The sequence below is a fragment of the Gekko japonicus genome, unplaced genomic scaffold, assembly GCF_001447785.1.
Source record: "Gekko japonicus isolate JY-2015 unplaced genomic scaffold, Gekko_japonicus_V1.1 scaffold182, whole genome shotgun sequence".
Classification (NCBI taxonomy): Eukaryota; Metazoa; Chordata; class Lepidosauria; order Squamata; family Gekkonidae; genus Gekko; species Gekko japonicus.
In genome coordinates this window covers 1,369,110-1,385,313 of record NW_015173128.1, presented here as the reverse complement: position 1 = coordinate 1,385,313, position 16,204 = coordinate 1,369,110, and the positions used below count along the sequence as shown (strand labels likewise).

Here is a 16,204-nt window from a genome sequence, read left to right as displayed (position 1 = left end):
CCTTTTCCTTCTGTGGTGTTTCAAGAACTTGGGGAAAAAATAACTTAAGAAGCTGCCCCCCCCCCCTCCCAATTCTGTACATTTTAACTAGTCTCAGAAGTAACAGGGCTTTTTAATGATGTTTGCCACACTGTAAAAATCTTTTTCCATGGAGTAATATTTTTGTTCAGCAACACTGTGAAAATAATATTGCATGGGTGCATCATGGTGACGTTCCCTCTCTCTCACTCACGCACACACACACACACCCGTGAGCGAAACCAGCATTCCTTGCTTGGAACACACTAAACTGCTGGAATTGTGCTGCCCTCTCTTCCCCCCCCCCCCCCATCCCCATTCTTGCCTATCTGCAGTGTTTGTTCCTACGTCGTCTGCCGCTGTTTTGAAACCAGATTTTGCTCTTCCACACGCAGCCGTTAGAAAATAGTCTCCTTGGAACCGCAAGGCTCTTGGCTGAGTGTTTAAACTTCTAATAATAAAAATATGGCTCTAGTCCTGTTTGGGTATCCTCCACCCCACCTTTCCAATGTGCTGTTTTATGCGGAATGCTGCATTTGCCGTCGTTAGTTCCCTCGCACTTATTTGAAGCTTTTTCTCATTTGCAGTTTTAAGCCACCGTGCAGCTTCTGCTCCGGTACGACTCTTGACCCAGGCACCTTCCTTGTTTTCCAGATGCTCTTCACAATCACTACCCCAAGATTGGGGGGTGGGTGGGAGGGAGGGCTTGGGACTCCACTGGGGCATAGGAAGCGGCCTGACCTTTGGGGATCTAAATGGGGAAACTGTAGGAGCACTCTTAGGGGTGAGGGGGAAACCAGAACAAGGAGTTGGGGGTCAGCTTTTAAAGACGCCACATCGTGATGGGGGGATAGCTGAGATAAGAGAGAAAAGCATTGCCTGGTTCTAGTGAGAGAAGCTGTGTGACTTGTTTCGCCTCTGGGAAAGTTTGCAGTTGTCCCCTGGCAGCCATAACTCCTAGATGCTTGGGACAGTAGACAACTTGAGGGGCTTCACGGCCCAAAGAGAGGCACGGAACCTGCTCGTGCCATCTTTGAAACAAAAGAACCCCCATCAGTCCAAGTCCCGGGTGGCATCAAGAGCCAGCTGCCCCAGTCTCTGTTGCCACACAAAGCAGTGGCCGCCACTGCAGGAGTCTTGCCGATGACCGAACCAGCCGTGCTTCTGAACCTGCACTTAGACGTGGTGTTCGCTTAGCACTGCTTTGGTTTTGGTGGTTGATTCGGAGGGGGTGGGTGGGTTATATAGAAACTCTTAACTTCCTAGCGAAACAGCCAAGTGTGTTCCTTCCCCCCCCCCCAAGAAGCTGTTGGGGGGGTTGTAGCCAAACATCTGTAAAGTGCAACGCTGTGATATGTAAATGAAGAGCGCCCACAAGCTCTGTTCACAAGGAAGAAGCAAAAGTCTTTGCAAACTGCCCTTTCTTTTGCCTATCCCCCCCCCCCCCCCCGGGCTCTTCTCATTACTTTCATTGTTAAACAGAGGGGGGTTTAAAATATTAAAGGCAAAACTCCGAGCCAAAGTAGAAACTTGAGAGATTACAAAAGGTTCGTTGGGGGGGGGGGAATATTTCATGCCAGGAAGCATCTGTAAATCATAATATCAAAAAAAATAACTTTATGTGGCTTTGTGTGTGGTTCAAAAGAATTAAATTACGATCAATGCTTTTCTTCTCGGTATGTTCAGCGATTCTTATGCACAGAGCTTTTGATCATTTGAAGGGAGTGGACGGTGGGGGAAGCGACCTGAAACCCATGCATTCTTGAAACCTTATTTTGTTCACACCGGTGTTTTCAGTACAGCTGACTTCTTGCAATTCAGACCAATCCAAAAATAAAAGGGGATCAGTACTCCACAATGATTTTTTCGCTTTCTGTCTTGTTTCCCACTGGTAGAAATTGAAAAGTTGTGTGTTTGGGGGGGGGGGGTGCTTTCTAGACCAGAGTCCTCAACGTGTGGCCAGGGGTGCCATGGCACCCAGGAAGTGTCTTTAGAATGTGGGTGGGGCCAAATGGGCTGCCCGGTGGGGCTTCTCGTTGCCCACTAGGATTTCTGATTGGCTGCGCAGATTAAAGTAACGTTTCGGCGACAGCCGTCCCTACGGTCTTGGTTTCATTCTCTTTCTGACTTCTCTTTCCCCAACTGTATTTTCAAAATTTACTCAGGTGTTCTGGTTGATCACAAGCTGAACATGAGCCTGCAGTGCGATGTGACTGCGAAGAAAGCGAATGCAATCTGAGGATGCATTCACAGAAGCCTTGTGTCCAGATCACGGGAGGTGGTGGTTCCGCTCTATTCTGCTACGGTCAGGCCTCACCTGGAGTCCTGTGTCCAGTTTTGGGCACCACATTTCAGGAAGGATGCTGACAAGCTCGAGCATGTCCAGAAGAGGGCAACCAGGATGGTGAGAGGGCTGGAATCCAAGTCTTACGAGGAAAGGCTGAAAGAGTTGGGTATGTTTAGCCTGTGAAGTAGGCTATAAATGGGGGGGGGGGAGAATGAATAAATAAATCCAGCAGAACATTTTCCACCTGTAAGACACTTTCTCCACAATGAACACAAGGCAAGGGAGGGACTGTGGCTCAGTGGTAAGGCCTCTGCTTGACATGTAGAAAGCCCCAAGTTCAATCCCTGGCATCTCTAGTTAAAAGGATAGATACTGGCTAAATATCAGGAGAAACTTCCTGACTGTAAGAGTGGTTGAGCAGTGGAACAGAATGCCTTGGGAGGTGGTGGGTGCTCCTTCGCTGGACGTTTTCAAGTGGAGGCTGGATGACCGTCTTTCGGGTATGTTGTAGGGCTCTTTCGGCTATGCTCCTGCAGAGTGCAGGGGGTTGGACTAGATAACCTGCAAGGTCCCTTCCAACTCTTTTAACATTCTATGATTCTTGTCCCCTCACACACACACCACACTTGGACTTCCTCGGTGATTGTGGATGTCTCTGCCTCCCACAGTGGCCATTTTGTGGTTCCACCCACCACCCTGTCTCAGAATTCCAAAGGCTGGGGACACCTGTGGTGGATACCGCAAATGTCTGTAACCCTGTGTGGAATGGTGCCCGGAACTCTCATATTCCCTAATGCTAATTCTCCCCCTGAGCAGTAGCCTTAGCTGTACAGTACGACCACTGGAAAGAGCCTCACAACTCAGAGCAGAAACTCAAGCTAGACCATTGCAGACAGAGAGGTGCCCAGCCTCTGCTTGAAACCCTCCAGCAAGGATCAGCCCATCACCCAGGCCTGATACCCACGTCAAACCACTTTTACCCCCTGTTTTTCTGAATGCTCAAAGGAGAAAGTTCCACAGAAACTGGCAAAAGTTAACCTTGAAATAATTAGATTAAACTCCCCAACTCAAAACTGCAGTCCTAGCTGCAGGTTCAAACTTTTATTTGGTACTGGATCCAAAATACTGCCTCATGTTCAAACATGGGCCCTTCAAGACCCCCGTTTGCTCCCACATGGGTATTACACAAATGTGCTCCAGACTTCCACTGTGCCACCCGCCAAAAACCTCCTCCTCCAGCTCAGGGAAGCATTGGAGCCTTAAGAGTTTTGCTGTGCTGCCTGCACACCGCTGAGCTCTTGCCGTGCAAAACAAAATTAGCACAGCTGTTGCCCGATGCACACATGCCGTGCGGGTGAAGCCACCTTCAGTCTTTCCCTTCATTTCCCTGCTTTGCCAAATTTTCTGCAGATTTCGCCTGCTTCTGCCTCCTGGCAAGTTCGGCTAATTCTTTCCTAATGTATCGCACGACAGCACCGTCTCCGGCTTCCTCCGCCAGCTTCAGGGCTTCCTTGTAGACTTGTCTGGCCTGGGGGAAATCTTCTGTGTTCAGAATGAGACAGACGGGTTTGTGTTAGTCCTGGACCAAGATGTCCCCACGCAGAAAGAAAACAAGCATGCGCCTGACACCAAGAGCAGAGAGGGGGCGCCAGAGAGTGGGCGGCCCCCTCTTACAAGCTTCTCACCATTTCTTGGGATGGGGCCTTGATCTACATGTGTGGTGAAGATTGGAGGGAGAAGAGTTCCCTCTGTTGACAGTCCTCTGCAACTAAATACTTGCAAGGAGAACACTAGCAAGCCAAGAAGAAGGCTGGGCTGGTATCTCTCCCTGATGTGCCAGTTCTTTTCTAGCAGGAAATGTTTCATGTAGCGGACCATTCTAACCTCTCAGACTTCACCCTGACCTCATTCCATGGCAAGTGCGGACCATGTCTCGTTCTGCAACTGTTAGGACAGAGGAGGGGGGAGCCCAGCTTGGGACATTCTGCAAGGAAGAACAGAATCAGGGATCCACGCCTGGGCCAGGGAATACCCGGTTATGATGCATCAGAAATACCAAAAAGGTCTCTGACTCAGGAGACTGCATGTGTGGCTTGGAGCCTGGGAAGTCTTCTTCCCAGCAGGACCAGAGAAATCCTCTCCCACCCCTAAGTCCTGGTTCCACCAGGACTCGGCAAGAGCTCCTAGTAGGGGTGTGCATTTGGTAAAGCTGAACCAGAAAAAACCCCTGAAAAAATCTTTTTCAGCATTTTTGGGGTATTTGGCATACCGAATCAGATCCCCTGAGCTGATTCGGTTGCCGAATACTAAATGCCGGGAAAAACCTGAAAATTTTCGGGGTTTTTTTTTGGCTTTTTCTGGGAGAAACTGCTGCCTGCCTTTTTCCCATCCCCATAGGAAACAATGGAGGATTGGGGGCACCCTCTTTGGATGGCCCTAAAATTGGACCCTCTGGTCCAATCTTTTCCAAACTTGGGGAGTCTTTTGGGGAGAGGCTCCACAAGCTACAGTAGAAATTTGGTGATTCTACCTCAAACCTCCCCCCCAGCCCCCTGAATACTTGTAAGAAGATTTTTGCCATTGACTACAATGGCCCCATAGGATATAATGGAGCCGAAAACATTTGGGAATACCTAAGATTTGGTCCTTTTGACCGGAGATGCAGGGGATTGATCCTGGGACCTTCTGCACGCCAAGCAGATGCTCTCTCACTAAGCCACAGCCCTTGCCCTTCCCCAAAGCCACCAAACGAAACTGTGGGCTCTTGCCCACACATTCTTCAGCCCCTTCCCCCAACCTTCCCCCCTCGGTGTCTCCACCTTTGTGCATCAGGATCCCAGCCAGGTTATTTAGCACAACATAGGCTTCTGGGTGTTCGGTCTGTCGAGCCAGATCCAATGCTCTCCTCACACGAGTGTAGGCATCGTCATACCGTCCTTGAGCATCTAGAGCGGTTGCTAAGTCATTCATCAAGACCACCGTCTGTGACAGGAAAGAGTTTGGAACCCAAAAGTGTTGGACACGAGCTTCCTCGTGGAGCACATATATAAGAACATAAGTAGAGCTCTGCTGGATCAGACCAGCCGTCCATCTGGTCCAGCATCCTGTCTCACACAATGGCCAACCACTTCCTCTGAACGGCCAACAACAGGGCATACAGGCCGAGGCCTTCTCGTGATGTTGCTTCCTGGCTCTGGGATTCAGAGGCTTACTTGAGGGCCCCAGGGTTCTTAAGATTACAAGACCAATGGTGACATCTCCAGTCGCTGAATTCCCTGAAGCCCTCTCTTCCCAGTACACACCCCCACCCCATAAATGTTTAATTGCTTAAAAGTACATCACAGGAAGGAAACCAACAAACCAGTATGTGGATGACACCCAGATCTATCTGATGTTGGGCAGCCAGTAAGACTCCAGACCGGACGATCTGGACCAGGCGTTGCAGGCTGTGACTGGTTGGCTTAGGCTGAGCCGGTTGAGGCTAAACCCGGCGGCAAAGATGGAGGTCGTGTGCCTGAGACGTGGTGGTAAGGGGTTGGGGGTCCCGCTCCCGACTTTCGATGGGGCACCTCGGTTAGGAGTCTGGGAATGCTCCTGGATTCCTCCTTGACAATGGAGGCACAGGTAGCGGCCATTGCAAAATCGGCCTGCTATCATCTTCGGCTGGTTCGGCAGTTGGTTCCCTTCCTCAACCACTGTGACCTGGCTACAGTGATCCATGCGACGGTCACCTCGAGATTGGACTACTGTAACGCTCTCTACATGGGGCTGCCCTTGTCCCATATCCGGAAGCTGCAGCTGGTGCAGAATGCTGCGGCCAGGCTGTTTATGGATCTCCCACGCCGGGAGCACATCCAGCCTGTGCTTAGGCTACTGCACTGGCTGCCAATAGCATACCGGATTCACTTCAAGGTGCTGGTACTTACCTTTAAAGCCCTATATGGCTAGGGTCTGGCTTACCTGAGGGACCACCTTTCCCCATTTATACCCCAGAGAGCACTACGGTCTGGGGCACAACAGCATTTAACTATTCCAGGCCCCAAGGATGCGAGGCTTGCCGTCACCAGGGCCAGGGTGTTTTTGACGGCGGCTCCTTACTGGTGGAACGAGCTCCCGGAGGAGATCAGGGCCCTGCGGGACCTTGTACAGTTCCGCAGGGCCTGCAAGACTTTCAAATAGGATCTGCCGCCGCCACCATTACCACCAACTATTCCATTGAACATCTGGAATATGGGACTGGCCCACTATGGATTACGCCATTTAATATCGGGACCATAGGACTGGCCGTAAGATCAGAAGATTGCTGGAATGGAAAGCCACGCCATCTATTTTAATACTGCGATCACCTCAATGCTATTGCTAGAATGTTAAGAATATTTTATATTATTTTAATGTTTTATGGTTTTATGCTAATTCGGCACACTGCCGTCTTCTGTAAGCCGCCCAGAGCCTGTTTGCAGGGTGGGCGAGGTATAAATATAAGCAGGGCTTTTTTTGTAGAAAAAGCCCAGCAGGAACTCATTAGCATAATGGCCACACCCAACAGCAGAAACTCATTAGCATATTAGGCCACATCCCTGACAGTACAGCTTGTTAGCACATTAGGCCATGCCCCCATCCCTTCCCTTGGCTTGCCTGGGCGCTCGGCAGCTGAAGGAAGCCCGGGCAAGCCGGCCCTTGGACAGGCATGGGGAGGCATTTAAATTCCTCCTCGATCTTTCCAGGGGGCCCCCTGGCCCGCCCGCCTTGGAGTTGCGGGGGGGGGGGTGTCGCTCACCAGGCCTTCCCTCTGTAGCCCTTTGAGACCTGCCTGCACCCTCCCCACTTCAAGAACCCTTTGAATGTGGGCAAGCATAGGCCAGTTCTAGCTGATCTACTTGCAAATGAGTAGGTTGCAGGGTCCAGAATATGAGGGCTGTGTGATGGTTATGGGTAGTGCACCAGAGGGCCTGGTTTTCACTGCCACAGGAAGTGGCGGCGGCTACAAGCATAGCTCCAAGAGGGGATTGGATAAACGTATGGAGCAGAGGTCTACCAGTGGCTATAAGGTGGCCCCTCCTAACTGTTGCACCCTGCCGTCTTTTTCTCCTGTCAGTAGCCCTTGAGATTTTGTTCCGAGTTGTCGGAAGGAGTGTGCCTGCACATGAAAGCTTGCACTTTGAATAAAACTGTGTTGGTCTTAGAGGTGTCACCGGACTCAAACTTTGCTCTGCGGCTTCAGACCAACACGGCCGCCCACCTGAATGTATCTAACTTGATGGCCTATAACACACACACACACACCAGCCCTAGTCTAAGGCCTGCAGCATGGTGTAGTGGTTAAAAAGGTCTTCAAGGTGCCGCTGGACCCAAACTTTAGACCAACACAGCTACCCACCAGAACAACTCAGTTACCCTTCAGCATTCCAGGCTGAAGTTCTGTTTAGCAGAATGCCTTTTAAAATGAATATACGGTTTAAAATATTTTCTTGCATACACACAGCTTCAGTTCAGTCATGCTGTGAATATCCTTGTGCGGCGACGGCAGCTGCTGCTGAAGCAACTTTTTAAAAATCTGCCAAATCAGAAGCCCTGCTAGGCAAAAGCCCCCTGGCCTCCCAGACTTTCTAAAAACACTTGGTGGGCCCCATGTTGGGGTTGGGAACCCCTTGCTTTAGAGGGACACAGGTATGCCTGACTTTCAGGGAGCGATGCGGCCTTCCCTGCTCCTCCAAGCACTCATGCCTCCCACAAACACCAACAAAGCCTTGAGCCAGGATCCACCAGGTGCAAGAAAGGTGCAAAGCCACCAGCCCGGTAAAGGGGCCTTAAGTCTCCCAGAGGTGACCTCTTCCTTCTGGCACAATCTCTCCATTGCCACTTGCCCTGGCTAAAGTCCTCCACCACACACCCCCACTGGCCAAAATGGAGCCGCTGCGGCCTTGCACCGCAGTGCAGACAACCCATCTCACAAATGGTTTCCTTTTGAAAGCAGAACCAAGAGTCTAGTCCTCGGGACTGTCAATGATAGTTAAAAAGGTGTGCACCCTTTGGCAGGCTTTTCCTTGCTCTCTGCACAGGTCCCTCGTCCTCACCCAGAGCTAGCAGAAAGGGGGGGGGGACGCAAGGTATCTGCATGTGAACAGAAACACGGAAAATCTTTTCTCTTGCCCCCCCCCCCAGTCCTCACCTGAGGATGCGTCTCCCCTTGAACCTCCATGGAGATCTGCAACGCCTCCTCGTACATTCTCTCCGCTGCAGCTGCCTGCTTGCGCGCCAGCAGATATCGGGCATAGGAGTCAAGGCTCATGCCGAGGAGGAGACGGGTGTTGATTCGCTCTTCCTCTGCTGGGGACAAGAGGGTGCTGGTGTGAAGAACGCCACTCTCACTTCCAAAATCACTTTCCTGGGCTTAGACTCTGTGGCTTTTCAGACTGGTCGGCACCCTGAAGGGAAACAACCGGTGCCACTAATCTGCCTGGCTTGCATAGAAATGTGGAAGGGCACCTGCTTGGCGTGCAGGACATCCCAGGTTCAATCCCTGTCATCGCCAACTAAAAGGATCGGGCAGGGAGTGACGTGAAAGACTTCCGCTTGAGACCTTGGAGAGATCCAGCCAGTCAGAGCAGACAGTACTGACCTTGATGGACCAAGGGTCTGATTCAGTATAGGGCAGCTTCACATGTTCATAAGCTCACAGGCCGTGAAGCCTTTCCTGTGCCAGTTAGGACACACACACACACACACACCCAACTTCTACCTGGTACAGCATCGGCAGCCATGTCCTTCTGCTTAGCAATCTTCTCTTTTAGGGTCAGGATACAGAACTGATAGCCAGCCAGCGCCAACTTTTCTCTAGACAAGAAGGAGATACCCCATCAGAAGATGCCAGGGAGGTTCACGGCATTTGCCAACAATGTTTTACTTTTTTAAAGGTACGACTGATCGTGTTCTGGGGACAGGTTTGCCACTTGAATATACCAGTGGGATATGGGGGAGCAGGATACTTTTGGAAGTGTCTGCATAGCCTGCCTGCAGCAGTATGAGATACTGGAATTCTCAGCTTTGGGGGGTGTTTCCTTTAAAACAAATGCTTGTTGCTGTAAGAATGTGCTTGCAAGTGACAAGGCCGTGCCTGCTGAGATTGTAGAAGCCAATAAAGAGAGTGGATAACGCTTCCAACGGTAGAAGGTGCCCAGCCACTCCCCATATTGTACGATTCATCCAGGAAGTCAGCACGTGCCTAGGCACAGGATTTTAATTTCTCGCTGCACAGAGAAGTCAATAACAGATCTCGATTATTTTGTTACTGAACTCTTTCTTCAGCTTTCAGCATGGCCGAGTGGGAGGCTGCACACTTCGAGGAACCCCTCCTCAGGAACCCCCACCCCAGAGCACTGGAAGAAGAAGAGATTGGATTTATACCCTGCCCTTCACTCGGAGTCTCAGAACGGCTTACAAACGCCTTTCCCTTCCCCTCCCCACAACAGACACCCCCTGTGAGGTAAGTGGGGCTGAGAGAGCTCTGAGAGAACTGCCCATGAGAGAACAGCGCTGAGAGAACTTGTGGCTGACCCAAGGTCACGCCAGCAGCTGCATGTGGAGGAGTGGGGAATCAAACCTGGTTCTCCCAGATTAGAGTCCGCGCTCCTAACCACTACACCAGGGGTGGCCAAACTTGCTTAACGTAAGAGCCACATAGATATAAACATCATATGTTTGAGAGCCACAAGGCATGAACAAATATGACCCATATGTTTTTATTGGAAAATATGCAAATGTGCTTTTTATTAACATTAAATGAGACTGCCAAAAAATAAAAACAAAAGGGGTAAAAACAGATATTGATAACGATATTTAACTTTAGATGGGGAGGGAGGGGAGAGAGAGAGAGAGGGAAAGAAAGGTGGGAAGAAAGTGCAAAGAAAGCAAATAGATGGTGGGAGGGAGGGAGAGAGAGGTGGAAAGAAAGCAACTTTAAATGCATCTTCCAAGACCCCCACACACCTCCTCCAGCTGGCTTGGCTCGGAGAAGGGATTTAAAGAGACAAATGCCTTCTCCAAGCCAGCCAGTGGGGGGGGGAGGTCTTTAAAAATCCATTTAAAGTTGCTTTCTTTCTCTGCTCCCCCCTATCTCAAGCCTACCCAGGGAGGGAACACTGGCTGGGGAAGGGAAGACCGACTGGAGAGGCATGCTTCCCTTTCACTTTCCCAGCCGCCCTGCTGGGAGCCACACAATATGTGTGAAAGAGCCACATGTGGCTCCCGAGCCACAGTTTGGCCAACCCTGCACTACACCAAACTGGCTCTCTGGAAAGGGGAACCACTGGCATCCGGATCTGGCTTAGGCCTTGACTGAACCTTGACTCCTCCCAGAGCTACCCGTCAGTGTCAGCATTTCAACAGAGACGGGATAATGGATGCGTGCAAGCAGGCCTCCGGGAAGGTGCGCGCGGGGAGGACGAGAACTTACTGATTCTGTGCAGCGTAGATGCTGGCCAGCTTGAGGGACATCTCAATGATGGCGTTGTCATCCTAGAGCGCAAGGAAAGAGGGCAGGCGGCATAAAAGGAGGCAGCTAGGACAGCCCTCGCACCCTCCCCTTTCGGAACAGCAGGGAGGCTCCCGTAGCAACAGCCCTCCCCGCAATCAGGGCGTGGGCAGCGTCAGAAGGAAAAAGAGGCCTGAGGTGTTAGCAGCCGTCTTGAGCTGCAAAAATTGGGGAGGGGGTGTGTGTAGCTCCGAGGGCTGAATGCTTCGTGGGTCTGAAGGAATCGGGAATAGTGCCAGGTAAGGAACAGCGCTCTTGTGTGTGCTGCAAAGGGGTTTTTTTTCTCCCCAAGTCAATATTCTGCACCCAGAAAAAAGGGAATTCTGTAAGCTGTATAAAGTATGAGGGAACCTGCAATCCTCGATGTGGTCGCTGTGCTTCACACCCATGGGATACAGTGTGCATGCGCTGGATCGATCGGCACTGAACATAAGAACATAAGAACATAAGAGATGCCAATGTTGGATCAGGCCAAAGGCCCATCCAGTCCAACACTCTGTATCACACAGTGGCCAGAAATACCAGTGCCATCAGGAGGTCCACCAGTGGGGCCAGGACATTAGAAGCCATCCCACTGTTGACCCCCCCAAGCACCAAGAAGACACTGTAGCAAGCTCTTAACAGATTTTCGCGCCCAGACCTCGGGCATGTGCAAGAACCCCACCACGCATGCCCAGAGGGGTGGGTGCGGACATCCCGCCAGTTCCTTTCTTTCCGCTGCACTGGAAGCACCTTCCTTTCGTCGGTCTGATCGGTAGCTATTTCTCCTCAGAGGCTCTTCGGATTTCTCTTCAGTTTTCTTCATTTTTCACTTCTACCTTAGTTATTTTCGTTGTTTCTCAAAAAAAAAAAAAGACTTTGTTTTGTTTAGAGGGAAGTTTTTTTGTTTACCTCACTCTGGCCTTCGGGCTCCCCCCCCCCTTTTTTCTTCTCCGTTTTGCCTATTTTATGGAGAAGAAGTGGGGCTTTTTCAATCGTTGCAAGGGTTGCGGCAGTAAGCTCGCTCCACCTGACTGCCACACCCTTTGCATTTTTTGTCTTGGCGAGACACATCGGCCAGAATCCTGTCGACACCGCGCCAGGTTTTCAAATCAGACAAGAAAAAAACGAGCGGTGCGTCTACGGGTGGCATTACTGGAATCGGCGCTAAATCCTGCTCCCGTCATGGATGCAGACGCACCGATAAGACCATCGACATTGACGGCTCCGGTATCGAAGTCCTCGTCTGACATTGTCCAGTCGACATCGAAGCATTTGGTACCGACAGCGCAGTCTTCGGCATCGACTCCCATGAAAAAGAAGGAGAAGTCGGGTAAAGAGCACAAGTCGGCCAAAAAGGGCTCCTCTAAGGCCCTAAAAGTGGTGAAGTCTGGGAAAGTAGCGGGTTCTGCGCTGGGTAATGCCCCTAACGTGCCCCCTGCTCCAACGGCAGTATCGGCATCGGAGGCTCAAGCCACTCCACCGATTCCGACCATCCAGCTAATGGATTCCCCCATACACCAGCTAGACCATGATATGCTGGTCGATATGCATCCTTTCTCCGACATCGATAATGTCGAGATCCTCAGTCGTCCCCTGGGCACGGATCGCTCTCCCTCTGCTCAGTCATCAACACTGACGGTCTCGGAGTGCCATGCCGATATCGATGCGGCTTGGCATCGACAGATCCCTATAAGCACTCAACATCATCCTCCCCGTCTGTTCTCCGAGGATCGGCCCTTCGATATCGATGATCGGGCTACTAGGGGCCGCACACGGAGATGAGTTCCTACACTGTCTCCCAGATGCTCCGAGGCCTGCTTTCTGGGGCTGCTGTCCTGTCTCCCTTTTAAATTACTTCTTATCCTCAGCACCAGCAGGCCTCAGGGGCCAGATCAAACCTGCCCAGCTCTTGGAGGAAGAGACCTTGTCCGGCCTAAGGCATGCCTGGAAAGACCAGACAGCTGGGAGAGTTATTTTTTTTTTTACATTCAGCTTCTATACCGCTCAGACCCGAAGGTCTCAGAGCGGTTCACAATTGTGCTGCAAGCGCAGATTTTTGTCCTAATCTATGGCCACATTATTGGAGGGTGGGGGATGCCTACCAGCACCCAGGGTGGGTTCGCCATTTTCACCTCGACAGTCTCCTGGGTCAGCCGGCGTCTGTGTCAGGTCTTTCCGGCGGTGATCTTCTGGCGCGCGGCCCGTGGAGGCGCGGCTCTGCTCTGTCCGTTTCCGGCCCCGCTGTGCCTGCGCCGCCCACGCCGCCGTGCGTTCTTTTGTTGCTCCGCCTCCTCCGCTGACGGGCACTGGGCGCAGTTATCTTCCTCGGCCACCAGGGATCGCCATGTTGCGTCGCCGCGCCGTTGCTGCCGTCATTGCCGTCGCCACAGATGCCGCCGCCATCGCTGGTCTCCTCGTTGCCGCCGTCGCCACCACCGAACTCCACCACGTCCCCACATGGAGGAGGGTGCCCCCTACCCTTCTAAGGGTAGGTACCCATTTATCTACTTGTATTTTTTTTTATTTAACTTTCGAACCGCTGGGTGGGCGGGAGCTAGGACTCGGGCCGGGTGCTCACCCCAGCCGCGGTGGGTCTCGAACAGCCATAGGGCTGTTCGCTATGATGTTACAGGCAAGCGTTGTTACTGCTTGCGCCACCGCCTTCAGCAACTCTCTCCCGTCCTCCGGATCATCCATCTGATGACCCTCCTCAACATCGACCGGATCAATATCGTCCTCCCAGTCCCCCTATCCCACTGTCAATAGATCCAACCAGTCAGATCAAAACCACTCCGGTACAATTACCAGAGCCCAATTCCTGACTCTGTGGTTGAGGATTCTGATACAGGGGTTTCAGATGTGCACAGCTCCCCTGACCAGCCGTCTCCTAACCAGGCAGTGGCCGATGACCAACCTATATCTCCGTCTGATAATTTAACCAACTATGGAGACCTTATAAAAAGAATGGCACACTCCCTTGGCCTTTCAGTCGTACAACCACATCCACAGGTAACAGATGCCGTCTTCGATGCCGTGCAGCTAGATACATCAATGGCTATAGCACTACCCATGTCCACGGTCCTGTTACAGGCAGCTAAAGCTCCATGGGATAAACCATTATTGGCTCCAGTGTCCACACGTCGCTTGGACCTTATGTACAGAGTCCAAGAAACAGGAGCAGAATTTTTATTTGCCCACCCTCAACCAAATTCCATGGTGGTCACTTCCTCATCCAAGTCGAAGAGAACAGATTCTGCACCTTCTGACAAGGAGAGCAGAGAGTTAGATGCATTCGGACGACGTTTCTACGCTACGGGAGCGCTAGGGGTAAAGACCACCAATTACCTAGCGTGTATGAGTAGATACCAATACACTTTGTGGGAAAGGCTTTCTGAACTTCTGCTTCACCTCCCAGAAGAGAAGCGTCAGGCAGCCCGCATCATCCAAAAGGAGGGCATGGTGCTGGCAAAGCAACAAATTAATACCTCTAAACATGCCCTAGACACCTGCTCAAGGACAATGGCTTCAGCCATAGCTCTCGGAAGGCATACCTGGCTACGTAACACTAATCTACAGCCAGATACTAAGTCATACGTAGAGGACCTCTCCTTTGATGGTCTGTTTTATAGTACCACAGACACCATATTACAAGATATGGATAAAAGCATAAAAGCTTCTTGTGCTCTGGGCGTTTCCTCATCCACGAGGCAGCAATACTGACCTCGTCCTTGGTCCCGACCCTGGCAAAAACGCACCCCAAACCGTCAATCTCCTGACCGGCAATGGAGGCCATGTACATCCTCTGGAGGCCAGAAGCCCACATTTCAGAAACCTAGATTTGGATTAGGACAACAGTCTTCCCGCAGTAAGTAGCCGAAGTCCACCAAGCAGGGTTTTTGACTTCCATATCTCCCAGTCACATCCAACCCATCTAACCCCTTTCCTCCAAACCTGGCACCTCATTACCACAGACAAATGGGTACTGTCCATCTTGACCCAGGGGTTACCGCATAGAATTCATTCAGAACCCCATTACTCCTGTCTTCGTCTCCACACCCCCTTCTCCAGCCTCCTGGAAGAAGTGCCCGTCCTTTTGCAAACGGCAGCCATCGAGCCGGTGCCACTGCATCTACTGGGCAAGGGATTCTATTCCCACTATTTCACTGTTCCGAAGCGGGATGGAGGCGGTCGACCAATCTTAAATCTACGGACGCTAAACCACTTTATGATCTACCATCGTTTTCGCATGGTGTCCTTGCAGCAGATTCTGCCACTTCTCCAGAAGAACGTCTGGATGGCCACCCTCGACCTCCAGGACGCATACTTCCATCTCACCATCCACCCGTCCCACCGCCAATACCTACGCTTCGCGATTGGTCAACATAATTACCAATATGCAGCCCTGCCATTCAGCCTTTCAAGTGCACCAAGAGTCTTCACAAAGACGATGGTGGTGGTCGCGGCCTTCCTCCATCTCAAGGGTATCTCCATCTACCCGTACATCGACGATTGGCTCTTGGTAGCGACCTCCAAGTACGCCCTAGTCTCAAACATCAACGAGACACTAGTCCTCCTGGAAAACCTGGGTCTACAAGTAAATCTGAAAAAGTCTCAACTTCAACCGGTCCAGAAAATACACTACATCGGTGCGCTACTGGACTCCACAAATTGCACAGCCTACCTGCCACAAAACAGAGCAGCCGACATCATCAACCTAGCCACTATCATCCGTACCCGGCCCTCAGTGACGGCCTTTCACATTCAAAGGCTACTCGGCCTCATGGCCACTACTACATCAGTCCTGGTTTTTGCAAAATTAAGAATGCGTCACCTGCAACTATGGTTTATCCGCAATTTCAATCCAGAGAGAGACACACACCACCACCCACCTATTCCCACCTGTCAAGGTACGGGACTCTTTACTTTGGTGGACTGTCCCTTCCAACTTATTCCAGGGAGCACCCTTCCATCCTCCATCACCCCAAATTGCCCTAACTACAGATGCCTCCCTCTCAGGCTGGGGCGCCCACATGATGGGACTTTGTGTCGGAGGCAGATGGGACACTCAGAAACGGAATCAACACATCAATTTCCTGGAACTGCTTGCGATACAGTTTGCTGTCACCAGTTTCCTGCCCCTGATCAAGGGGAAATGTGTCACAGTCCTCACAGACAATACTACTGCCCTCATCTATGTGAACAAGCAAGGGGGCAACGCCTCTGCGACCTCGCCCTCCGGTTATGGGACTTCTGCATCGCCCACAACATCTTCCTAGTCGCCATGCACATCCCGGGGCACATGAATGTGCAGGCAGACCACCTAAGTCAGGCAGGACTCAGTCTGCACAAGTGGGAAGTGAATCCAATTTACCTTTTCCCGCAGGTGG

The 16,204-nt window shown here is 51.5% G+C and overlaps 1 protein-coding gene across 3 annotated transcripts in view; it reads right to left on the bottom strand.

Moving 5' to 3' along the window:
• Window positions 1-3,436: 3,436 nt before the first annotated feature.
• The window catches only part of TTC19 (tetratricopeptide repeat domain 19), a 22,941-nt gene continuing 10,173 nt past the window's right edge, over window positions 3,437-16,204 (bottom strand). The window contains exons 6-10 of one of the 3 annotated variants that reach the window (XM_015422045.1): window positions 10,758-10,819; window positions 9,045-9,139; window positions 8,475-8,632; window positions 5,125-5,287; window positions 3,437-3,847 (exon numbers count right to left, since the gene is read on the bottom strand). In XM_015422045.1, coding sequence (XP_015277531.1) covers window positions 3,672-3,847; window positions 5,125-5,287; window positions 8,475-8,632; window positions 9,045-9,139; window positions 10,758-10,819 — 654 coding nt within the window. In that variant the 3' untranslated portion in view covers window positions 3,437-3,671. The remainder of the gene's footprint in view (window positions 3,848-5,124; window positions 5,288-8,474; window positions 8,633-9,044; window positions 9,140-10,757; window positions 10,820-16,204) is intronic. The other 2 variants (XM_015422047.1, XM_015422046.1) reach the window with 2 other exon arrangements.